Source organism: Tyto alba, unplaced genomic scaffold, assembly GCF_018691265.1.
Source record: "Tyto alba isolate M040663 unplaced genomic scaffold, T.alba_DEE_v4.0 Super-Scaffold_18, whole genome shotgun sequence".
In the NCBI taxonomy this organism is placed as follows: Eukaryota; Metazoa; Chordata; class Aves; order Strigiformes; family Tytonidae; genus Tyto; species Tyto alba.
The window spans coordinates 30636359-30662515 of NW_024881280.1; the positions used below are offsets into that span (position 1 = coordinate 30636359).

A 26157-nucleotide genomic window follows, 5' to 3' on the forward strand; every position below is an offset into this window, starting at 1 on the left:
GATGTTGGCTACACACATAAATAGTGAAAACTTTCCTAGCGTAACCACGTCAGGGCCCTGAGGCTCTGCAACCTCCTTCCCCAATCCCAGGGGTTAAGGCATGTGACCAACACTGACACAGTGCAGCTGAGTAACCTGGGTGGAACCTGTCAGGGGCCTCTTCCACCTCCAGCTGCAAGCTGAAGTTCAGGCTCTCATTCTCCATCCTTGTGTCAGTTCTGCCACAGGTGTGCCTGTACTTGGCTGTGTACCTCACTGATCCTGATCCACCAACTTCAAATCCTGGCTTGACCTCAAGATTCCCTCCTCACAGCAAGCTTGCCTGATAGCCACTGGACTGATGTCTGAGCCTGTCTTACTGCCACTAGACTTGCTCTGATTTTCTTGTTTGGCAACTGTGGGATTGCACCACCGGTCAGTGAGCATACTGATGTATGCCGTTACCCTTAGCTCCCAGCTTGCACTGCTGTGGGGAGCAGTCTCCCTGTCCTGCTGCTCTCTGACAAACTACTCAGGAGCCAGAGTTCCTCTAGAAACAGATTATAAAACTGAAGAACTTAAGCAGCTGAAGAGTTCAGCAGTATCACACAGAGTATCTCATGTATCCGCTATCAGCAAACTGTCTATAAGCTACTGATTAAGTGAACCATTAGAGTTCCCTTGGGAAGTTCAATGAGAAAAGCAGGAACATAGGTTAAAAATCACAAGAATACTGACATAAGTGGAAATTTAATTGTGATGCTGTAGAGACCATATAGCAGAGGTGCTGAATGGATTTTGCATTTCAGGAAAATCACAAGTAAAGAATGAAAAGCCTAAATTCCATGCAGAAACAGGCCTTGTACCTTCAGTGAATGTTAGAGGTCATCCTATCTGAAAGTGATTTTACTGATATTTACCTGAAAAGTCAAAATGCACCAAGAAAAAGAAAACATTTCTGTAGAAATCAGATCTGTAACATTCTTCGCCATCATTTTAATAGACCAGCATAACAATAATTATAGTCTCAATTTAGGAAGGCATATGAAAATTGACAGAATAGCCCTCTCATGGTTCAAGGATGTGATGTAGATTTAAAATGAAAAACAAAAATCCTGTTCTAACACAGTGCGTGCATGCATACATGGCTGGTTTCTTCTTTTTTCTCACCTTTTTTTTTTTTAAGTTCTTTTGGGAGCCTTTTTGGTCATAATACCCAGACATAACGCTGTATAATTAAGCCATCCGTATCAGAAAGAATACAGCTTCACCCAAAAGATCTCTCAGCTGTAGACGGCTGCTTCTGTAGCTGTTACTTCATATTGGGTTTGTATGCCAGGGTTTTGGTAGCAGGGAGGGGGCTACAGGGATGGCTCCTCGAGAAGCTGCTAGAAACTTCCCCAGCTCCAAGTCAGACCCACCTCTGGCCAAGGCCAAACCAATCAGCAATGGTGGCTGCGCCTCTGTGATCATGTATTTAAGGGCAAAAAAAACCTGCTGGGTAACCTGCAGTAGAGAGAGGAGAGGGATGTGAGAGACACAACCCTGCAGACACCAAGGTCAGTGAAGAAGGAGGGGCAGGCGGTGCTCCAGGCACCGGAGCAGAGATTCCCCCTGAACTCGACTGTGAAGACCACGGTGAGGCAGGCTGTGCCCTGCAGCCCGTGGAGGTCCACGGTGGAGCAGATCTCTACCTGCAGCCCGTGGAGGACCCCACATCGAAGCAGGTGGATGCCTGAAGAAAGCTGGGACTCTGTGGGAAGCCCGCACTGAAGCAGGATCCTGGCAGGACCTGTGGACCAGTGGAGAGAAGAGCCCACACTGACACAGCTTTGCTGGCAGGACTTGTGACCCCGTGGGAACGATTCATGTTGGAGAAGTTCATGGAGAACTGTCTCCTGTGGGAGAGACCCCACGCTGGAACAGGGGAAGAATGTGAGGAGCCCTCCCACTGAAGAGGAAGGAGCGGCAGAAACAACAGGTGAACTGACCACAACCCCCATTCCCTGTCCCCCAGTGGTGCTTGACGGGGTGGGGGAAGTAGAGAAACTGGGAGCAAAACTGAGCCTGGGAAGAAGGGAGGGGTAGAGGGGAAGGTGTTTTAGGACTCGGTTTTATTTCTCATTATCCTACTCTGATTTGATTGGCAATAAATTAATTTCCACCCCCACACACATCGAGTCTGTTTTGCCCATCACCATAAGTGCCAAGTGATCCCTCCCTGTCCTTGTCTTGACTCATGAGCCTTTCATTACATTTTCTTTTCCCCTTCCAACCAGGGGCAGGAGTGAGTGAGCAGCTGCATGCTGCTTAGTGGCTGGCTGGGCCCAAATCACAACAAACTTCTATTCAGGATCAAAACTGTGATATCGGTCGGAGACAGAGGAGGAAGAACAAAGATAGGAAAAATGTTTAGTGGTACACTAGTTAGACTGCTCTGCTGCATTCGACAAAATCATAATGAAGATTGTAGTATGAAAGGAAAGGTTTAGCCTAGACCAAGAACAGTGGCAATATGGCAGAGATCAAAGGTCCACTAGTTTGAAATGTCATCTGAAGATGATTTAATAAAAAAATAAATTTATGATGATGATCTGAAATTATTAAAAATCCTCTCCTGGTAGCTCTTCCTAATTGAAGAAGCCAGTTAAGACAAAATACCATGCTGGTTACCATACCTCTTGCCAGAACTAGACACACTAATGACTTCTGCTTCCAAAAGAAACGTAGAATCAGGTTACTGAATTTTTCAAGCACGACTGAGGATTTGCCTGCCAGCAGCTGCCATCAGAACAGGCACTCAGAAAGGAGAACAGCTAGACCTGTTAGTGCATGCCAGCCAAGAAACACACGACCTCTACAGCTGTGGTCCCAAACCATAACTCAGTGCAAGGCTACACTCTCATTTAATGTCAAGTGGAGGTTCAAGAAACCCTTTCCACAGATTTATACAATGGCTATGTTTGCTTTTGCAGTGCAATGCAATTGCACTTCTGCAAAGAATTATTTAAACCAGTTCCTGATAATGGATTTGTAAAGCAAATAACTAAGAGAAAACAAAAGTCTCAATTATGCAGGCAAAAAAATTCAGAAACAGCACATTACTGTGTGGGAGGAATGCAAGTATGTACCACTGTCATCCCAGATGAACGTTTTGTACTAGGTTCCTCTCAAAATTTCGATTTTTGGAAAATTTGTTTTCTAAAGCATCATCTTTTGAGGAGAGGTAACTACCAAAAGCGAGAAGAATGGTATACAAAGCAAAACCTGAAAAAATCCTCTTTCTTCAAACAGCAGCAAAATTATAAGGTATGAAAGAGTACCTATTTTGGGAAGAATTCTACTAGCTGCCACTGCAAGTCTTCAAAAAGTCATTTTTTAAAAACAAAATGTAAAGAAAAAAATGCATAGGAAATGTCAAATAAACATTTATAGTATCAGAGAGCACCAGATGTAAATGGTAGAGGAGTAGGAGCGAACAATTTTTACTCAAATACAATCCATCTGATTCTAAATTCATTTTCATACGGCTGTGAATTTCTGGTCATGTAAGTTTTTCACACCTGGTTGCCCAAGTTTCACTGAAGTTAGGTATTTGCAGTAATTCAAGAGGTTTAAGAAAAAAAATAAATCTATGAGAAAAAAAGATTAATGAGGATGGCAGTGTTTACCCTCAAAAAGTTACTCTTTTTCCCCTTGGAAAGGAAATAGAATTTTCCTGAGCTGACTAGCAACATACTATTCTAAGATCTGATAGAAGATACCAGGCTATTTAACACACAGATCAGTATTTCTCCCCAAAATGTAATTTTTAAGTGGTATATTACAATAAGAAAATAGTACCATTAGAGCAGTCACTATAAGAAATGATGATTTGTCTTGCAAAAATTCTTACTGGCACTTTGATATTTTGGCATCAAAATCTGGACAGAATGTATTTTGAGCTCCAGTCTTCTGCATTATTACTCCAGTCTGGGAAAGCACAATCATCTTTGCGATAAGCCCTGAAAAAGGGATACCTCTTGGGTAAGGCACAAACAGTCATCTGATCATTGATGACCTGGTTTTACAATTAAATGTGTCCCATTCAGTTATGTGCCTTCAAAGTGTTTGGTATGTTCTCAATATTCAGTTTCAGGACACTTATAAACACTATAAGAAGTACACCAATTAAAGCAAAAAGGTTTTGCCACTGTTTCATTTCTTCTTCCAAAATAAGGGAAATAATGACTAAGTGTCCAGACAGATCTATAACCAATGTTAACTTCTGTGGACTAACTTCACTATTGAGTTTACTCTTTCTTACTTTTTCCCTCTTTGCAGAAATGTAAATTTACTCCTTATAACTGTGCTATGTCTACGTTACTGATCAATTGTTTAACTAAAATGCAGGCAGATACAGTAACAGTCATCTGCAGTATGGATTATTCTAACTCATCTTGGCAAGAGCATGCTCAACGTTCAGAGGATGTGCTATCAAATTTCAGTGATCAGACCTTATCACTTTAATCGGACAGCTATAAAGGGTCATTTAAAGTTAAATGCACAGCTAATCTACCAGGTCACTCAAGCGAGATGACAGATCATACAGCACTAAAGAGACAAGTTGTAGCCACTTTCCTCTGTTCTGGACTACCTTTAAATTGATCTAAGAATGTGTACAAATCTTTTCCTATTTCATCTACCAAAACCCATAGTGGATAACCACCTTTTTATCATTTTTCTTTTAATTAAATTTCCTTTAAAATTACATACTAATTTTCTTTCCAGAACAAAATATTCACTCAACCAGATAATAAAAACAAACAACTCAACAGTGAAAAGTGCCTGACAGTTATAACTGAATTTTCAACTCTGGTTAAGAGATTTTCAGATGGGAAAACAATACTGTATCTGAACTATCCATGCTACACATCAGACAGCCATCCAACTGACTTAAACTACAATTTAATCATCCCTCATGTAGAATACCTACTGTTACATTATTTATTACCAAGGGGTTTGTATGATCTCAGATACATTGTTTTAAGACTGACAATGTTCAGTAATAACTACATACATTTTTTTTTTTAAACTTCATTAAGCAAACAGAAAAACTTCAAACCAAACTTAAACTAATGCAGAAAACCTGTACCAATGCAGAAGAACTGAACACTTCACTATAGTCTGGAAGAAAGTGTACTTTATGTGATTAACAAGCAAAATGTTAATTGTTATGCATGGTCCAACAGAATAGGTTACTACTACAATAATTCAATGAATAGGCTTGGATTGTTTGTTCTAGGACTTAAAGCCCTCCATTTATACTAAAATATGATTTTTAATGCAGTTACAGAACTAAAGGAAATGCGAGAGGAAAAAAGATTAAAAACTGAAGTAGCATTTTAACAATAAACATTAAAATGAAGACCGGACCTGACAACTAAATTAAACTGGCATTAACAAAATCAAAACAATTCCAGCATACAAGTAGAGCTATTTTAACGAGATAAAAAATATGCCTAAACCATAAATCCAGAATATAAATAAAATAACACAATAAAATGACAAAAAAAAACTACCAATTTAAGCATTTTGGGTTTTTTTTTTTAAAGGTAGATGAAATGCAAACTCTTGGAAAAAAATAGCAACATCAAAATGAATGCACTTCTGCAATGAACAAAGCAGTGTTGTAGAAGTTTCAATACAAAGTCTCAGTTCCATCAATTCCCCACACCACCAATAATTTATATTAATGTCATGTGCACATATATTCCACATCCCAGTCCGACAGGAACTCAGAGATGCATGAAAGCGTAAGGCTAAAAAGTGTCTTTTTTTATCCCAATTTTCTTTGCAATTCAGCTGAGAGTTAAAAATCAGAAAACCTTCAATTCATCACAGGGCTAAGAATGCAAACACCATAAAACTTAATACTAAAAAGGTATTATTCATTTCAATCTCTCAATCTCTTACCTAATCCCGTTCTATGGTTAGGCTAGTCAAACTGTAGGTCTTCATGAGATTAAATAAAATCTGAATATCGGAAGCCATTTCATACCTAAATAGCTTGTGATACTGACCTATCCTACGTGAAAATTCATTTTTATTCAACTACTTTATTCCAGGCAGGTTATATTCTCTTGTTGCATGCGAATACAAGCATATGGACTTCATTTTAAAGATTAAACAAAGGGATAACCGGACTTCCATTTCACTATCCAAGACAAATTTCAGGTTTTAGTGAAATGGTAGTATAAAACACTTTAGAGCTCTTAAACCTGCACTGCTTTCAGCTTGAATTTGTAGTTCTTGCATGTTGTAAACACTTTCACATAATAATGGTAAAACAAAGAGGATACTTGACAATATACTCGTCACACTCATGCTTCAGTAGCTGTGGCAGAAATCAATAGGTTTCTGTTTTCCTAGAAGTCACATGCATTTGCTTCCTTTCACTCAAACCATCCTTATGAAAAGCAGCTTCCCGTCTCTTTGTTGTTGAATAGTCAATTAAGCTGCTGTATTTACTATATAGTCAAGAAATAGTACACTCTTTTCATTATAAAACAACTTTTGTTAGATTTTATACTTGCTCAGGTACCTGGAAATATTTAACAACCATCAGATTAAAGCAGGATAATGAAAACATTGAACTATGATGTTTCCTAGCAATTATCCCTAACTACAATACCATCTGAAATTCATAAATACACAGTAAAGAATGCCTTCTGATAAGACTACTAAACACAGTACATGCTTGTAATTGCTGATCATTTTTATACATTCTTAATACCTAAATGGATTTTGTTTCAGCAAATACAACCCAAAGAGGGGTGTTACTAGAATAAATTCCACTTGCATAAGTATACTTTTTTAATGGTAAAGTTCTTGCAAGAACCAGGGTGGGCCAGAAAAGAAGTGTGAAGAAAGGAAGAGAAAGGAAAGCATACTGCTCTGATTAAATTGCAAATGCTACACTCTTATCTGACTTACACAGTTGTGTAATTTTATTTAAGTGTTACCCAATGAGCATGAAAACAGATATAAAGCTATGCAGTTATACAGGCAAATTTTACCTCTTGTAAATACATTGGTTCAGAAGTGTAAATTAAGTGTGTTTTATAGTGTGAATTGTAAGTATTCTAGTAGTAGCTGAATTGTCTACAGAGAATACCATATGAAATGCCAATTTCTATGTGTAAATGGGTCATTCTAATCATAGTTAGGTTCAGCACCTAAATTACAATAGCACACATGAAAACTGTAGTCAAGTGCAGACATTTTCTTAAACCTTGAAAACAAATAATATTTTTTTTCCTTAAAAGAAACACTACAAACGTTGAGCTCTTTTGACAAGGAAGACAAATATAAAATGTGAAGAATGAGAAAAAACATGCTTAAATGAAGAGATTTCTAAGGTATATACTGAAAACGGAATGGATTAGAGTCAGAGGAACCAACATTAAATGACCAACCAGCAAGACTGCTTTATTTAGTGACTGGAGAAAGAGGAATCCAATCCAGAGTGTGGGAAAAGCAGGCAGGCATCTCTGATGCTTATCCAAGTCCTCCCCCTTTCCTTGCACTGCTTGTAAACCACTGCCCAAAGGTGAGCGCAGATGAGAAATAAGTCTATTTCCTAAACCCATTTGTTTTGAGACCTAGAGAAGGTCCTGACTCATGATGACATTATTACAGGAAAGATTTCAGCTGCGTTTAACTTTGGCTCAGAGGCTGGAGGACCGGCTCCTTTTCTCTCACATTGGTGCAGTAATCCCATTCCATGTACTTTGTTTCCTGTGCCCAACACAGCTTCTCTCACAACTCTAAGCAGATCCTACTCTCCCTAGCCACAGTTTTTACTATCAATTCCTTCCTGCTGAAAACAGCATCTCTCTGTACTTCCTCACTTTTACTGGTCTGGCAATCTGCTGCTAATCCCTTGCCATGCCAGCTGAACCTCCTCTTGGTTTCACGCTGTAATTTAAAAGGAATATACTGACATTATCCATACTATTTTCCTGCTCCAGAAAGTAACATTTCATATCTCTTCAAATGGTACCTCCCAAATCCTACCAGACTCCATTTGAAATGCAAATATTCTAAAGGAAACTACCAGTTATCTATTTTTAGAAAATCCCTCTGCTGCTTCTAACAAAGACTTTTTAGATCTGCAGTCCCAGATTTCAAAACCTTTGATACCTAAAGTGAAAGCCAAAAAAAATAGCCATTTTTAAATTCTCTCAGTAAAATTCTGTGCAATTTTGACTCTCTGAAATCTAAAAAGCGTATTTGGAGATGAAACTGTGCCTTACAAATAATTAACAACTAACATCAACAGCCAGAGATCACTATGTTAGGTACTATGCACGTATTTAGTAAGAGATAAGCTTTTATCCTAAAAGCTTGCAATTAAGCGTATCAAAAGTGACACAAAGACATGAGAAACAGACAAGATAATAATACATTAATTATTATTAGCATAAAGAAGAGTCATAGCATACCATTTGCCTAGTCACTGCAAAGTATTGGCATAGTCAAGCGTTTTTAAAAAGGCATCCGATAATGGTAACATGTGGATCTCTCCTTTTTCACATAAAGGGCAGCAGGAGAGAACATGAAGGCAGTTCAGGGAAAACTAGAACAGACAAAAATGTCCAAAAACACTGGCAGGCCAAAAACCAATAGACTGGAAGTTCAAAACCGGTAAAACAGACTACTAGATTTTGTTCTATGAAGTAAGAGTCTATGAAGCAGTTTTTCTTCCCCTCTCAAACCTGTTTATGATTTCAATGAGACAGAATCTGACTTTGTGATCTTGCTGGATTCTGTCCACACTTACTGGAGATTCAAATACTCACCTCATCAGTAAGAAACTCCTTACTCAGACCAAAATCTGTCAGCACCACGTGGCCATCAGAATCAAGGAGAATATTCTCAAGTTTGATATCCCGATATATAATCCCCAACTGCAAGCAGAATGTAAGAAAAAGTATTTCCAAATCAGTGTAACCACATAAAGGAGACATTTTTAATGTATTTAAATACGAAGCTGGCAAAATTCCCAATAGTAAGGTAATCTGACACCTGAAAGTTGCACCTCAAAAAGGACAATTTTAAAATGCCTTTGAAGCAATTTAAAAATTCCCAGAAATTACACTGTGCCTTAAAACGTCTTAACATTTAAAGGACATACTATGTCCTTTCAATTTAAAAGTGACTGAATACTTGCTCTTGAGTGCAAAACTCAGTTCAGCTTTCACGAAGAATGAAAATGGATGCTTCTATAGTATGTTCTAGACCATACACATGCATGCTTTGTAATAGTCTACAAATCTACTTACTACCTCTGAAAATTGTAACACTTTTCATGCCTGCAGTTGTGTCAAAATTTCACAGCTCTGCTGTTTGTTTCAAAACAAGGACAACTGAACAACAGTGCAACCAAACCACTGTTCGTGTTGACTACAAATTAAGTTTTACTGGCATACACCATTTCATATGGACTTCTAAGAATTAACAATCATTTGTCAATAACACTCCTCATGCTGCAGACGAAAGCTTGTAGCCTTAATCTGATACACATCAGTAGACACTTCATTGGGAAGTATCTAATTATACAACTAATGTCCCCCTGCTAGAGAGTTACTTTAAATTTAAAACAATCTAAAAAAAAAAATACTTCTCCTTACTAACTTCGTATGATCTGAAAAGAATACAGTTGTAGTTCCACAAAATTAGCACTAGGATAAAGTTACTTTACCTTGTGGAGATGTTCAAGTGCCAAAACGATTTCCCCAATGTAAATCTGCACCTCATTTTCTGAGAATCTCTCTCTGTGTGAAAGGTGAGTAAACAGTTCTCCTCCATTTATATAGTCTAAAAAGTAGAACAAAGAACCTTATAATTTCACTTTCTTAAAACTTAATTTTCTTATTGGAATATTAATAGGTACTTTGTAAGTTATTTAATAAGATGTTCTGGGATCAGATACTGAATTACAACAAAGGAAAAGCAGTATTTCTTCATGTTGTACAATATTCAATTTCCTTGTTAGAGGACTGACGGGAAGAACACAACCAACTTTTAAATAAGCAGCAAAACCATAAAAAAGCCTCAAACGTCCATAAATTATAAATGCAAATATTTTTTGCAAAATCAGTCTTTTATTTATTTAGGAATATGAAAAGAAAGGAATACAAATGATATCTACAAACAGAATACTTGTATACTCTTATGAAATACTTAAGAGCAACAAGGCAGACTGACATTAAAAAAGGCACTTCAGAAAACAGGTATTAGGTAAAATAATCAGCTATGGGCAATTTCAAGTTTTACCCTTCACATGGGGAATTTTGATGGCAAAACTTACTGCAGGAGATTATTTCCACACACATTCCCTCATTGAAACCACACTCACTGTTTGCAGGCTATGACACAAGGGTTTTCCCACAGTCAGGGAGGGGGGGAAAAATGTAATTATTACAACAGAGCTCTACTGCAACACAAACACATTTTAAAGGTAGAGCTGTTTATGCTAGTAGTGTACATTAAAGCCAATAATTTGCAACCCCACTGCCCCCATACTGCATTTGAGGTCTACATAGAGAGAGCAGGGAACACACCCCACAACATCTTACTCAACTCATCTTGAATATGGTTTCTATAGATTCATAAGCATAATACATAAATCCATAAAAAAGGTCCAATCCTATAAGTTAGTTAACACTTTGAAGGAGAAAGCATATGTACAAATTACAATCTGATCTCTCTCCTCTTTTTAGATCTCCTGCCCTCTGTTTGGGACAGAGTATTAGTGGAATCAAAAAATGTGAGGAAGATAATTTATCTAGATCAGTAAGCACATAAAAAATGTATTATAAAGTATAAATAACCCACATTTTACAATTGCGACCCTCTTTCTAAAAGAAGAAAACTTCAGCATTCTAATCATGGAGTAAACAAAGGTAACTGAAACAATTTTTCAACATATTTCTAATCAGAACTGCTAACTTCGTACAAGTTAAGAAGTGAATTCCCAAGCACTGTTCTAAGGGCTGTGACAGATACAAACCAAAGCTGCTACAGGAGTGGCAGAACAAACCTAATTCTTTTCAAGTTATAACACTAACCACAGCCCAATGAAACAACCAGCCTCCAAATTCTTGTGCTAGATCAAATGCATCACTGACAAAATGGGGTGGAGGGAGGGGAATCAATTACTTCAATATAAACTCCATCAGAGAATTCAGATTTTTTTTTTAAGGTATTAGTAGCTCAGCATAGAACAGGTACTCACATGGATACAATACTTTGGTCTTTCAATCATAGCTTAAAGTCAACCTAAAAACTGGAATCAACTCCAAACCTTGTAGTCTAGAAATCTGGCATGCACCTGCATGTCTGCACTTGATCCATACTAAACTCATAGTGCCGTAAGATTACATAGCTGTAAGAACTGTATTAGACATTGCACTGAAGCTCCAATTCTAAAAGCTCTTGAAACTGAAATGACATGTTGCTCGTACACAAAGTTCAGCTAGGTAAAAAAACAAAGGCAGAAACTAGTGCTCCCCAAAATTCAGAAGCCTCTGAAATGCATAAATTCCAAAACTAAATCAAAGAAGTAGTTTACAAATATTTGCCTAATGAGACATAAAAAACTTGAAACAGTTACTTTTTATTTGTCAGGGAGGCTGTGAGGTCTAGTTGAATTATAAAGTAGCTTTAAGCCATGTTAGGCAGAAGAGATTTTTCGCTGTTACAAAGAAGTGATTAAAATAAAATTTTCACCCCACTCTACTCCTATTTTCTGCTAAAAAAAAGAAGGAGAAAAAGACCTTTCTGGTCCCAACTAACACTCTGAGAATGGATTCGTGTAGAATTTGTGGGAAATCAAAAAACAAAACAAAAGGCCTTTAATGATGCATCAGCTTTGAATTTCTTGCTATAAACATCACCTTAACATTGTGTTATGGTGGGCATGTGCCCAGACTCCACTATCTGCTATGTAATGTTCTTCAGAACTAATGGGCTCCCTCTTCTTTGACTCTTATGAGAATATAATGTCAAGCTCTTAATTTTCCCTTTACATAAGAGGTTTTTTTGCCTTCTAATTATCCTTTTCACCTAAATTTCTTCATTATTAAGTATTTATTCTCGGGTAACTACATCTATATCAGGTGTGAGGGGATTTTTTGGTTTGGTTTGCTGGGTTTGGTTTATTTTTAGTATTTATAAATGGGATTTCTAATGGGATCTAAACTGCATTCTAGCCAAAAATATCTGGATTTAAAGAAGGGTACTATAATTTTTACAATATATGTTCACATTTTGTCTCATTTAATCTTTCAACTTTTTTTCCAAATTATTAATCAGTAACTTAGAAAAAAATAGGAAACCTTAGTTATTAAAGGTTAACATCAAGGAATCACAAAGCTATTGAAGTATTTCTAACTTCTTTTTGTTTCTTTAGCATTTTCAGGCCTGCGCCAATATTCTACATATTTCTTTAATGTTGCAGTCAGAGGAATTTCCAAGAATCCTTATTGCAATTTTCAACTCTCATTTCCAAAAGGAATCTAACCAATACTCCATTTAAACTTGAGCTCCTCAGATACCTGTGTTATCTCACCACAGTATAAGAAACTAAGGTATGCACATAGAACACCACCTGAAGAATTGACAGCCAGTAATATCGATGCATATAACATTAATAAAATTTTATTAACTTGATGTCTAAATCAGCCTGTTAATAAACATTCAGTAAATGGAAGTTACAAGCTAAAAGGAATTGCAAAACCTGTACTTCAATTTAAAGGACCACTGATTGCAAATAATTCACTACAAAAATGCATTGTGCATCCAAGAATTAACTTGATCATTCATCTCCCAGGTTTTTTTAAGATACTTTAAGTAAGCAGTCTTTAAAAATTGCTTGTACCTTTCTTACAAATACATCTTATATACCAAACTCCAAATTTGCTCCTGACCTGAAAGGTAGAAATATTTCTACTTTTAGAGTGTTACCAAGCCTTATGAACAAGCTCTACTTTCAGCACAGAAATGTGTGATTTTGGATTGCCTCTTAACACCCAAAATTGAAACATGTAAGTATCTCAATATTCAAAGATCAAACGGTTTCATAACAAAAAGTTTTGGCAGCAAATGCTTTCTGAAACAGTAAGCTTTAGAGTTGATTTTAATACTCTTCTCCAGCTCCTGAAGTAAGTGTTCCTCTTTATCAGGAAAATTCCTTCATCCTCCTGAGAAAAAGAGATTCTTAGAAAACAATCAAATTTGGGAATGTCGTGGTTTGAGCCTGATCGGCAGCCAAACACCATGCAGCCACTCTCTCTCCCTTCTCTTCCAGCAATAAAAAAGGACAGAGAGCCAGGTTCAAGATAGGACCGGGATGGGGAAAAAATCCCCCTTTATGGTCATGAGCAAAAGGCAGACTCGTTAGGGGAAGAAAAAAAGAACATACATTTATTACAGACACTAACAACATGTAACAGAGTAGGACAGTGAGAAGCATTGCCACATCTTGAGAACACCTTCCCCCCACCCCTCCCTTCTTCCCAGGCTCAGCTCTGCTCCTGATATCTCTACCTCCTCCCCCAGTGTCGCAGGGGCAGGGAATGGGGGGTGCAGTCAGTGCTGCCACTTTCTCCATCTTCAGTGGAGGGAGCTTCTGGAACTTCTTCCCCCTGCTCCATCGTGGTCCCCCCTCTCACAGGAGACAGTCCTCCACAAACTTTCTCCGAAATGAGTCCCTCCCACGGGCCGCAGCGTTCCCCACACTGCTCTGTCGTGGGTCACCAACTTCCTCCGACTGGATTCCCTCCCACGGCTGCAGCCCTTCCCGAGCTGCTCCGGCGTGGGACTCCCCCGCATGCTGCAATCCTCCCAGCGCTGAATTACAGCAGCGGGGCTGCCTTTTCCCATGAGACCCCGGCCTTCTTCGGGCACAGCACCTTGATTATACCAGGCAGAAACCACAGGTCATAAATCAACGTCTGCTCCACCGTAGATCTCCATGGGTGGCAGGGGGGGGCCGCCCTGCCATCTCCCCACAGGATACAGGGGGGTCTCTGCTCTGGCACACCTCCCCCCTCCTTTCTTCCTCCGTTCCTCCACTGACCTTGGTGTTCACGCAGCTGCAGCAACTCCTCCTCACCAGTCCCACTGCTCCTCACCACGTCCCTTCTTAAATACGTTATCGCGGAGGTGCAGCTGATGGGCTCAGTTTTTGAGCAGAGGTGGAGCTGACTTAGAGCTGGGGGAGCTTCAAGAAGCTTCTCACAGGGGGCCACCCCTATAGCCCCCTCCCCTGCCACCAAAAAAAGTCCACCGCTCAACCCAAGACAGGGAATAAAGCAAAAGGAATGTAACTCCTTAATCTCAGCATCTTTCCCCAACACGTTAATGTCCTGAAAACAGATAGTGGTAGGGAATAGACACACACACACACACAGAAGTTATATCCGAGTTGAAAGCCCTAAGAACTCCTGATCTGTCTTCTGCCAAACTTGCAAATGCTACAGAAATAGATGCGGTTCTTCACAGCAAAATGGAAAGCAAAATAGCAAAGACAAAATTGGAATAAATAATGTTCTAATAAGGTTTGCTATACAATAGTTCATTATCAAGCATCTCATAAATGGAGATTTACAAAAAAGTTACTGGTAGAACTTACCTAAATGAAGTATCAGAATGCATAAAACAAGAAACTGATCCACAATACAAGCATTTTCACCATCATTTTACAGCAGAAAACTGTAGCAACAACCTGTAGATTCCAGTGTTGTAAGGAGCTTGACCAGAAATAAATGAAAGCACAATCATCTTTAACTGGCATCGCCCACGTTATGAGCGCATTTGTTCAGAAAAAAAGAACTGCCTGATCCAATCTTCCAGTTTGCAGCATTTCAGTGCTAAAACAGCGTACTAACTGGTCAGCATAGTGACAGGTAGCCCTGTCTTCTGACAGGTGACAACATTTCAAAACACTGATCACACTCAGGACAATATACAACATGTTCTTAGAGTGAAATGTGCAGCATACTTGAACTAGAAGGCTTTCTGCTGCTTAAATATTTCCTACTAACGAAACCCAGTAACAAAGTCATGCTTGGTCATCCCACCTTACCAATAACCTCTGTGCCACATACACAAAGGCAGCTGCAGAGAAAAACTGAATCACTTTAATGCCCATATTCATAGAGATTAAGAACCTTTTCATTTATGGTAGCAGTTTGTCTGAAAATCTGTAGAAAACTAATGCAGTATATAAAAATGGTTTAAGAAGTGCAAATAAAAATTTCATCTTCTAGGTAAACTCAAGAAAATATTTCTCTGGTTTAAGTACTTACCATCACATACAGTTTTTGATGCATGTAAATCACTAATAACACTCCCCACCCCCCGACATCCCCCACCCCCAAACTCAGAGTAGCACACCACACTGAAGTTCTAACAGGAAAACCACAAACAGACACTGTTGAAGATGAACAGTATTTTACTTCCTATGGTCTTTCATGCACTCTCCAAGCACACAGTACTTAAGACCACATGAAAAGAAAACTACAAAACATTAAGGAGATAAAGGGGCCGAATTTTTTTTTTTTTTTTTTCATTAACATAAGACTTGAATCCTGAAAACTACTCACCTAAAATGAGATGAAGCTTTGTATCTGTCTGGAAGGCATAATGTAATGTGACCAAAAACGGTGATTGCCTAATGTGCTCCAACACTTGTCGTTCTGTCCTTGTGTGCTCAGTTGTTTTGGCTTTTTGAACTATTGTTGCTTTCTTCAGTACTTTCATGGCATACAGCTTTCCAGCATCATGGCCACTTACTTTTCTTACTAGGAACACTTTTCCATAGGCTTCAAAAGTAGGGAGGAAAAAAAAAAAAAAAAACAAACAAACAAAAACAAAACAAAAAAGTCACCTACTCATACTACAGGTCTGGCTGATATCATTATTATTTTCAATTATTCATTCTTATGTCAAACAGTGATCTTTCAGGCTAAAATCTTCCAGAACACTTTGTTTCAGACCGACCTTTTCTGAGCAAAATTTCAATTAAATGAACTTAGTGACTGAACACAGCAACAGTGAGAAAAACAATCAGTTTCAGTATTTAAAAGCTGATGATTGCTTCCTCTGTAATAACCTAAACCTCTCATACCTAGGGTTTAGCAATAGCTTAGAGTAAGAGAGATGCTATTTTTTTGTCCTCGTAATAGTCTGCCCATATTGGCACAACTTACATGCTTTCACTACTGACTTTATAGCGCTGAAGTTCCAAAAACCCGTAGAAAAGCCAATGCATTCTTTGCATCACTGTTTAGAACATAGGAACTTTCTGAGGCCCCCATACTGGACTAATATGAGAATAAGCTAGAGGAATTATCTCAAATAGGAAGTTTTCTGAACACAAGCAGTAAAAGAAATAGTCACCAGCACCAAAAGGTAGCCTTTCCAGAGTTTTAAATTATTGAATCTAGGTTTTCTGTTTACATATATGGTTAAAAATACACCCCATACTAGGATAGCAAGTGGCAAACGTGGACTTTTTTTTTTTTATTAGGTAAAAAGGGCTCCTGGGAACTGTACACAAGTAAATTTGATACCTCTACTAGGCAAACCTGTAGAAACAGTAAAGGTTAGAATTAGTAGATATATAGGCAGGATAGTAAGTGAAAAAATGAGTGTTAGTTTTGTAGATGGCAATATTTCTATTAATAATCACTCAAAGGGATCAGGAGGAAGGAACAATGATATGGCTGACTTAGATTTCCAAGGTACCTAAAGAGTTTTCCCTTACCAGAGGGTCTTAAAAACTACTAAACAATCGCGGGTGCAAAGAAGGGGTTTCTCTTATGAAGAGCTATACTAGCAGACAAAACCCCAAAATGTTAAAAATAAATATACAGCTTTTTCAGTGAAAGGAGGTCACCACAGGAATTCGTCCTGTCTCATTCAGTTATGTATGAACAGTGAGGAAGCTGATTTTCTTGGTTTAGTAAATTATCCACTGCAACAGAAATTGAAGCTGACTGCCGGAAACTGTACTATAGTATGAAAATATTCAGTAGTTGAAAAGTAAAATGGCAGATAGAATTCCAAATAGGTTAATGAGTAATCCACATTAAGTATGATAATAATTAATTCTGCAGCACAGTGTTATAACTGAGGAAAAAAAAAATACCTGGAGCTACCATAAACACCCTATGAGAAAACACCAGTGGTAATCCAAGAAGAAAGTAGAATGTTAGAACTTCAGGGAAAGTATTGAAGGGGAAAAATGACACAAATGTACCATCCCTCCAACCTTCAACACAAACCCAGAAATCCCTTATGCTGTGGTATGAAATCTAATTGTGAAGGGAACTAAACACATTTAAGACTACTTATTTTGCCTGAAAAAGTAGAGTACTAAAGAAGATGCTAAAGAGTTAGAAATGAAAAATTGTATGAAGGTAAACAAAGAACAATTTTTAATTATTTCTAGAAATATAATAACTAAGGTTACAAATGAAATCATTAGGTAGCAAAATTAAGAACTGCCCAAAACACACAAATATGTGGTCAAGCTGTGGCATTACTGTTACATTATGCTGCAGATGTCAAAAATGTACATGAGTTCAAAAAGATCATATAAATCCTTGAGGGAGCAGAAAGTATACCAAGTGTTGCTAAACACAGAAGAGAATCTCTGGCTCAAGCAGACCCCAAACTGCAGGCTGATACAAGTTCACTACAGAAGCCATCACTCTATGCTTCTCTATGCTCTTGTAGAATCTCCTTAAGCCATCGTGAGAGACAGAAAACTCAGTCAGTTGTGTGTTTTGCCCAACCCCTATAATTATCTTCACATTACTGTCTCTAAGATAATGCTCAAGTATTTCAAAACTATAAATACTCTAGACAGAGTATATCGTTCTGATGTGAGACACTCAAATTTTGCTGGTCTTTAAAAATGCTATAGCATACACATAATTCCTTACTGGGAGGTGTAACTCCAGATTTTTTTTTTTTTTCCTGTTTTTTTCCAGACAGGTAGTAGAATGCTTTAAATTATCAAATGAAAACGTGGCTTTCTCCCTACAATCAAGTTCTGCTTCGTTCAGTATACAAAAGCAATACTGTTCATGTAATGAATAATTGACTCATCACATCCTAAGGAATCATGCTCGCCTTCTTTACAGAACCCATTATTCTCAATAATTTCATAAAATAAGTTTTCACAACATGTCTCAAGAATGGTAAATAGAGCCAGAATAGGTTAGTGTAAACATATCTTTCTACTTTGGGAGACAAATGTGAAATACCCAGGACAATCTTTTTCAAGATGTTGAGTATTTCATTGCATTCCCCAAATGAGATCTCAAGTATATCTAAGTCAGACTCAGTAGTCACCAAGTGGTCATAAAGAAATGGATACCCACAGAGGTAAAAAGATTACTTTAGTGAAATAGGCATGGGCCATAAATCCTTGTGATGTACAGATGCGTGATCTGAATCAAGGTTGTACAGACCATAATATTGTGACCACAGTAATATTGTTATGCATATGCACAATTTTAATGTTATTCATCTATTTTTTCCAATATTAGAAGTTAAAGTATTTTTAGCATCTGAAAAACAGACCCCCACTACTGAGAGCATTGGTTTAAAAGGAGTTACTTCTCAAAAAATGTAGGTAACACTTCTGCATTCTAGTAACACGCAACAAGAAAACCACAGAGAATGGCCTTAGATTGCACTTCTCAGCTGCTAAAGGGAGCAGCCCTATATTTCACCAATTCTCTGCTGGAGCTTGACATTGAACTTCCTTATGCCTCTCTGGAAAGCCCAGCCTAGAGCATTAAACAGAAGTTTCCTCAGGTTCCTGAGAAACAGTTGTTTCATCAGAAATGTTGGAGAACATTAAATTAAGCTAAACTAAAACAAACAAAAGCCCCTAGATTTTAACACTTTATAAGAACACACAATGATGCATCGTAAGTGGCAGAATGCTAGCCGTATATTAACAGCACCTACTACAGCTTTACAAATAGCATAGGAGAAAACTATCTGCTAAGTGTAATAGCTGTAAGGAAAACTCTAGAAACAATACTATTGTTATCATTAAAAAATTTGCAACATAGAGCTTTACCATGGTACAAATTGTTTCTTCAAAAATCTGAAAAGGACTGACAGAATGATGAGGATTCTCAGCAGTTTTGATGAGAATAAATCTTAAGTAGCACTATTTTAATCAAATGACTCATGATACATTCAACACCAGAATTTTTGATATCACCACGAGAAATCTACTTAAAAAACAACACTGCAGAAGCAATTCATTTGAGTGGCAGCAAGGAGAAAGCACATAAGCTAATTGCAAGAATATCCTTACCTGATAATCTTATTTCAGAAAAGCTTTTTTAATTTCTCAGAGCCACAGTTTAATGTTCATACTTCCAAGGCAGACATTTTTAGCCAGCAATATATGCCCCATTCGTATATCACCAACTATTCACTCCCAAAATTTATTAAAAATATTTTAAATTATGGAATAACTAAATGACTATATAATACATACTACATATGTATATATACATACACAAACTATGTTATACTAACCTTGCAGTTTATTAAGAGAAATGAAATAAAAATTTAAAGAAAAGAGCAATTCTTAGTTGCAGATGGTTACGGGTATCAGGCTTGTAAAATTACTAAGAGATTTCATGCCAGCAATTTATACCAAATTACCACTTAATTTGCGAGGCAGAAAAATATAACTGAGGGTTAAAACTTCCCTTTAACTACTGCCTTTTTCATGAATACACATTCATAGTAATACACATCATAAGTAACAATTCAGCAAGTCATTACAATAAAGTACATACTTGCTGAAAGACAATGAATTAAAAATACAAAGTATTCTTCGCTTCTTTGTTCTATCTGTATAAATGCAAGCATGTTAAGCCATTGCATCATGCCAGCTAATTCTTACAGAGAAGGCAGCAAGCAATTCTTATTGTTTATAGCATACAGCATGGCTTATGTGGACTACTGAAGCCATCAAAAATGCACATTTGTATACAGTTTTTGTGTATACAGGCAGTTTTAAACCAATATTTTCAAGTGTTAACACCTCTTTCTTCAATTACTTTTCTACTGTCAGTGTAAGAATAATCATGAGACAATAGGAAAAGGCTCAGAGGTACAAAATATTTAATGATTTAAATAAATTTAATTGTATTTCTTGCATCATATATGCCTAATGACCTCTTTCCTCTGCATTTCTTAGTGTTAAAATAGTCTTTAATCTTCCTAAAGAATTCAGAAGCAGAACTCTATCACTGTGCACACATATCTGTCCATACAAATTAAAATTTGGGATGTGGCAAAGTCAGAAAGGCATATAGCTCTAGCAGCTAAAAATGACGGGGGGGGTGGGGGGTCAGAACTTAAAGTTCAAAGAACAAGTTCCCTAACATACTAAAAAAGGGAGTGAGAGACGGTAAGAAAAGAAGTCAGAAAGTGACGGGAGAGGGTAAGTTGCATCTTAAAATGTACTTTCTATCAGCAATTTAATTTTGTTTTTACCTTTTTAGCTTTAGCTTTTTTTAAAAAGTAAATGTTATTACAGCAAACAGGTATGGCAGGCAATACATGCCTAAGTTCTTTTTTCATTTTTTAAAACCAGCAAGTTTTTAGAAAAAGGCTGTCATATGCAACACAACCCACGACTGGATATGCACGCCATTCATTTTTAATTATTACAAAAGTTACAGGAAATTATTTTCTTCAAAATTGCTTTGAAGGCACTGCATACTGCTGAAGTCAGATGAAGTCAGAACAACTAACCAATAACTGACTGCATCATCTTCTTTCTTACTTCTTTCCTTCTTAAATGTAGGATTGCATTTGCTATTCTCTCCAGTTATACTGAACCACCTCTGGCAATAGTTCCAGTAAGAATCTTTGCTACTGATTTCCAATTTAATGTCCAGATTCTTTGAGAATTCTCTGATGGATGAATGGGATTAATTTGTCCAGGATCCAGGTTCTTAGATTGAACAGTCCCCTCTTTTCAGTCAGCATCTCATGCAGAAAAATAATTTCCTATTTCCAAACTGTCTCCGATTAGCCATCCCACCTTCCATTCATTCATCATAGCTGTCCTTGGCAGAAACTGAAGTAAAATATCAGTTGGAGTTTGGAATTATTTTTAGATACTCCCTAACTTGGGCTCGCTCTCCTGAGCACAGTAACCCCACTACTTACTTTCCCCTCCTTTTGCAAAAGGATATTTTATATTTTCTTCAATATGATTTGAAAGATCTAACTTAATTTCACAGTCTTAACTTTATCAGAATACTTTCTGGCCTCTTAGATGGAACTTCATCACACCTCCTTGTATAACAAGATTTTTGATCTGATTATTTAAATCTGACATTCTTCCTATCAATTTTCTTCCCTTCATATTCATATATCCTTCAGATTCTAAGTATCTTCCACATATAAGAATATCCTTCCCATATAAGCACTTAAATCCAAAAGATCACATATAAAATATTCTCTTTTATATGTGGCAGTTACATTCTTGCTTCTAATTATTTTTTGTCTTCATTAGTGGACTGTTGTTCAAGAGGTAGGCTGGATTATTAGGCCACATGCTCAGGAACCACCTGTATTTGTCTCTTCTTAAGCACAGCTGAAAGACTGAAAGTGGCATTTATTAAAATCACAAGTAACAGATGAGTAGAAAAAAAGGAATAATCTATGTGTAAGAAAATTTATGACCCAGAATGCACTCGACATCAACAATTCTTTTATTTTAAAAACACACTTATAAAGAATGAAGCAAATAAACTAGGTGGGCATGCATAAACCAACACAGCCACCTTCTCTTGTTGTTCCTTTTGTGGCTTTGGGAGGCAATTAGATTATTTAGCTGTAAAGTAACCTTGTTCCACAGGCCAGACACTAGTTATCTCTGTCACAGGAAAAAAACTTTAGATATGAGGGACAGCTGGAAACATGAACTCAGCGGACAGGAAATGTGAAAAATCCAAATTAGCAAGACTATACAGTAACAGCAGGAGAAAAGGACTTAAACGAAAACAGAGAGACTGGAATTTCACAAAGTATATCCTGAGTAGAAGATGGGCAAGTCTGAGAAGTCCAGTAAGCAATAATTTGCTCCCAAAGCAACAAGTGTATTAATAGCTTTATTAACAGTGGCATACTGTCATGCATTTTGTTTTACTGATGCGAAGTGTTATTGATGTCTTCAGTGGGGAAGTTTATTCTATTAATAGCTCCCTCATGCAATATAAAAGGATCCAACTCAGATTAAAAGGCTACTAACTCAGATTTCTGCTTCCTTGTCTTCTCCTGTGAGATTCGGTTCAAAAGAGGAACATACATACTATGATATTTTTTCAACACCAAAAAGCAAAATATAACAAAAGCATGCTTCCAACTGAGAGACAGTGTACAAGAACAAACCAGACAAAGGAATGCAAGAAAGAAAGAAATGCAAATTAAAGAAAATCAGTATGAAATTACTCTAGGACAACATGAAGAAAATGTTATCACAAAAAAAAAAAAAAAATCACTTCCAGAGGAGAAACATCTGTACACAAAGATATTATTTCTCGCAATCTTAATTTTTTTGTCTTTTTAAGAAAAAAAGCAACTTAAAAATGAAGATGTAAATAAACCTTCACTGCTGTTATCTGAATAAAAACACCATGAAGTCTATATGGAACTACCACAGTTACATATATATAAGCAAGGTATCATTTAATTTAACATTTTGAGCATCATCTTATTCCAGTTGATTCGTAGCAGACTGTATTTAAAATATTGTCATTAGTTAACACTGCATCTCCAGTCATCACTTAATACAACTGTGAGGTTTTGATATATTCTACCTTGCATTACTGTAGATCATTTAATTATCAGATAGTTAGAAAACACTTTGCATGCCACATAACTCCAAAGTGAAAAATTTTAAAACAGCATCACAGCTTTTATTTAGCATTTGCTGTATTACAGTATTATCAGTAGTACCTAAAAGCTCCCACCAGGATAAGACTTGCACTGCCAGAGTAAACATAGCTCTTGCCTAAAAATACACAGCAACATGTAAGCAGGAACCATCAGATTCCCTCTTCCTCATTTTTCTTTAAATTTCTCCCAGAAAAGCAATAGTATCCCTTCTGTCTCTGTGAACCAATTTGTCTAAGGTGACCTCAACTCCTAGCCCCATCTTCAACTTCACAGAATTGACTAGTGTAGAAGAACAGAGAGGTTCTCAAAATTGTCAAAAAACCCAACACAAAAAGAAAAAAAACCCATGGTTCTCTCTTATCATCCTGCCCATAATTTTGGTGGCAAGTCACTAATGCAGATACAATGGCTGTTCTGAGAGTTCTCTAGCTTCCAGGAATCATCCTGCCTTCCCCCAGAGATCCTGATTAAAAATGAAGGGGGAAAAAAAAAAAAAAAAGAAAAAAAATTAAACAAAACAAACCCCACACACATATCACTTAAAAATACTTGAAATACTTCAAATTTCTGAAATATTTACCAGGGGGGTTTTCCTGACTGAAAGGTAAAAAGCATCTAATAAGCACCTGCAACTTGCAACCTAGGCAGTTACTCTTTAGCGGCATGCCATTTAGCTTCACCCCAGTTAGACTGCCAACTATATATTGATAAAAATTTGTCAGATATGCATTGAAGAAAATATCCTCCTTTCTTACTCTAATAGAATAAAACCTACAGAACAAGGTAATTCAGACTCACTTATCAATACAAAAGGCATACAAATATCTTCTGAACATTTTACTCATATTTTGTGAGCCAGCCTAAGGACAACTGAAATGCAGATTAGCAGTTATGTACAAGAGTCCAAGTTCTAAATGAGGCCTTACTCTTGTACAGTATCATTTAAGACAAGTCGGCAGTAAGAGGCTGGTATTCCAAATATTTCTGACTTACGTTATTGTGATTATAGGCAGTTTTCTTTATGCCTCTTCTCATTCTGGTACAAAGAACTGAGGAGTCAGAATAGTCATACTCATTCCTCCAACCTTAATTCAAGTATGAGAACAAGAAGTTGCAGGCCTAAGCAGGACCCCACAACGCACGACACAACACACTTAAGATCTTGTAGCAAAATTTGCATGCAAACAGGTGGTTAGAGTCTTATTAATTTTTTGAAAAATAATCTGCTATGGAAGTTGTGGGGACAAAAAGCAAGGTACATTGCACAGGAAAAACATACAGTAAGATAGCTAAGTAACTGAACATAAAGTTTTCACATGCAGCAAATACTGCAAGGTCTATGTCATTGAAATTGGTTTTCCATAATTAAGATGGAGTCCTTGCACAGTTATTCTTGTAACAGATAAGGTAGTTCTAGAACTTCCTGAAAACTAAGTTTTTACAAAGGAGTTTTATGTGTTACTAAACTAACGGTACAAGAGCCAATTTGTACAAGTTCTCTGTGATTCTGTAACAGCAGGCCCAATACTCATAAAAATTTATTTCACGGTAGAACATTTCAAGATCATCTTAGCCAAATGGCCAGTATCTTGCTTGAGTTTCTGTTCTGCTCTGTTGATTCAATGGACACAGAAACTCTTCTGACCATAACAATTAGAAATACACTAAAAGTGAAGATGGTGTTCAGAGCTGCCTCAAAATTTTGCTGTGTGATATTTACAGAAGAAATGACTTAACACGGGTATATCTTCTTGTGAATTAATGTTCTTTCAGAAACCCCTTTCAAGAACAAGAGAGAATTTTTGCTTATTGCAATCCCCACCATGCTTCCCAAGCTAGGAAATTAAACATCCTCATCAAGAACATCTAGGAAGGTTGCAGAATCTCTACTACTGGAGGGTTTTAAGAACAAATGATTGTTAGGGATCATTCGGGTGTAACTGACTGTCTTGGGTCAAGCAATTAGAGGACCTCTTCATGTCCATTCCAGTCCTGTTTTCAGCAATTCCATGTTACTGCAAACACTGACAATTCACAGATGGTCACTTCCCCAAAAACAAACAGAACTAGCTCCATTCTGATATGGCCATTTGCATTTCATGCTGTCCATTAATTACCAAGCAGCCACCTCTGACACACTTAGTGCACTAGTCTTACCTGTGACATGCTTAAGACTGAACAAAGCTTCCTGACTGCCCTGATGGTCTAGATTTCCAAAGTGAGAACCTCAGGCTGTGTTTGAAATTACATACTAAAAAAAAAAAAAAAATGCAACTAGCATTTTCTTGACATAAAAAAAAAAAAAACAAAACCTGCTCTTCCTACAAATGCCATTCCAGGCTGCCCAGGGTTCCTTGGATTCCTAAAGTTTCCAGGAATCTTTTAGTCAGTTCTTAAAATAGTTTGAAGTCTACTAAGACAGAAGATGTATCTAGAGCAATGTGATTACTAGAGCAGGATGAAGACAGACAGGCATGGTTTATTTTTTCTTCACACATACACACACTGTCAATCCCATCTGTCACCCCACTGAGATAGCCTTTTCTAAAAGAGGTCGCTCATTAAAATGACCCTGTTAACCTGAATGGATAGAGTAGCTTTGCACTATGAGCCTAAGGACTACCTGCTATGATTAAGAGTATCTCAGGCCAAGAGAAATTTGGCTAATCTGTTCATGAAGAAAAGACATGGAAGGTAGTAATGAATGACAGACAACAGTTTAACAGCAGCAAAAGGGCTATTTCAGAGATACTGCCTAAAGACAGTTGAAGGAAGTCAGGCTACTACTAGTCTGAACTTGAAGACTGACACCTACAAAACAACCAAAACTTACTTTGTATTTCAAAAGCAATAGTTGTAATATTAAGGTGATCTCAGACTAATGGCAGTGGTAAGGAAAAAGGAAAAATTCAGGTATGGGACTGATTTTCATATACACACACAGTCACATAATTAAAAATTCAGCCAATGTTTCCATCAGCAGGAGAAAAAGACATTCTCACATAAATGCGTAACTATAAATAATTTCTTTTTTTGTCAACCCCACTCAGTCCAATACTGACCACTTCAAAACAGCACAGCTGCTTCTAGCTATGAATATGCAACATATACCTATGAATATTAAAGCTTCTTTGCCTCTACCACTAACTACTGTAATTTAACAGCAAGGGTTGA

General features: G+C 37.2%; 1 protein-coding gene across 4 annotated transcripts in view; it reads right to left on the bottom strand.

The window, feature by feature from the left end:
• RPS6KA5 (ribosomal protein S6 kinase A5) overlaps window positions 1-26157 on the bottom strand; it is an 84159-nt gene that overhangs the window by 44376 nt on the left and 13626 nt on the right. For 2 of the 4 annotated variants that reach the window (XM_042790810.1, XM_042790811.1), the window contains 3 exons: window positions 15633-15851; window positions 9725-9840; window positions 8823-8930 (listed from right to left, as the gene is read on the bottom strand). In XM_042790810.1, coding sequence (XP_042646744.1) covers window positions 8823-8930; window positions 9725-9840; window positions 15633-15851 — 443 coding nt within the window. Of the gene's footprint in view, window positions 1-8822; window positions 8931-9724; window positions 9841-14659; window positions 14714-15632; window positions 15852-26157 lie in introns of those variants that run through there. The other 2 variants (XM_042790812.1, XM_033010544.2) reach the window with 2 other exon arrangements.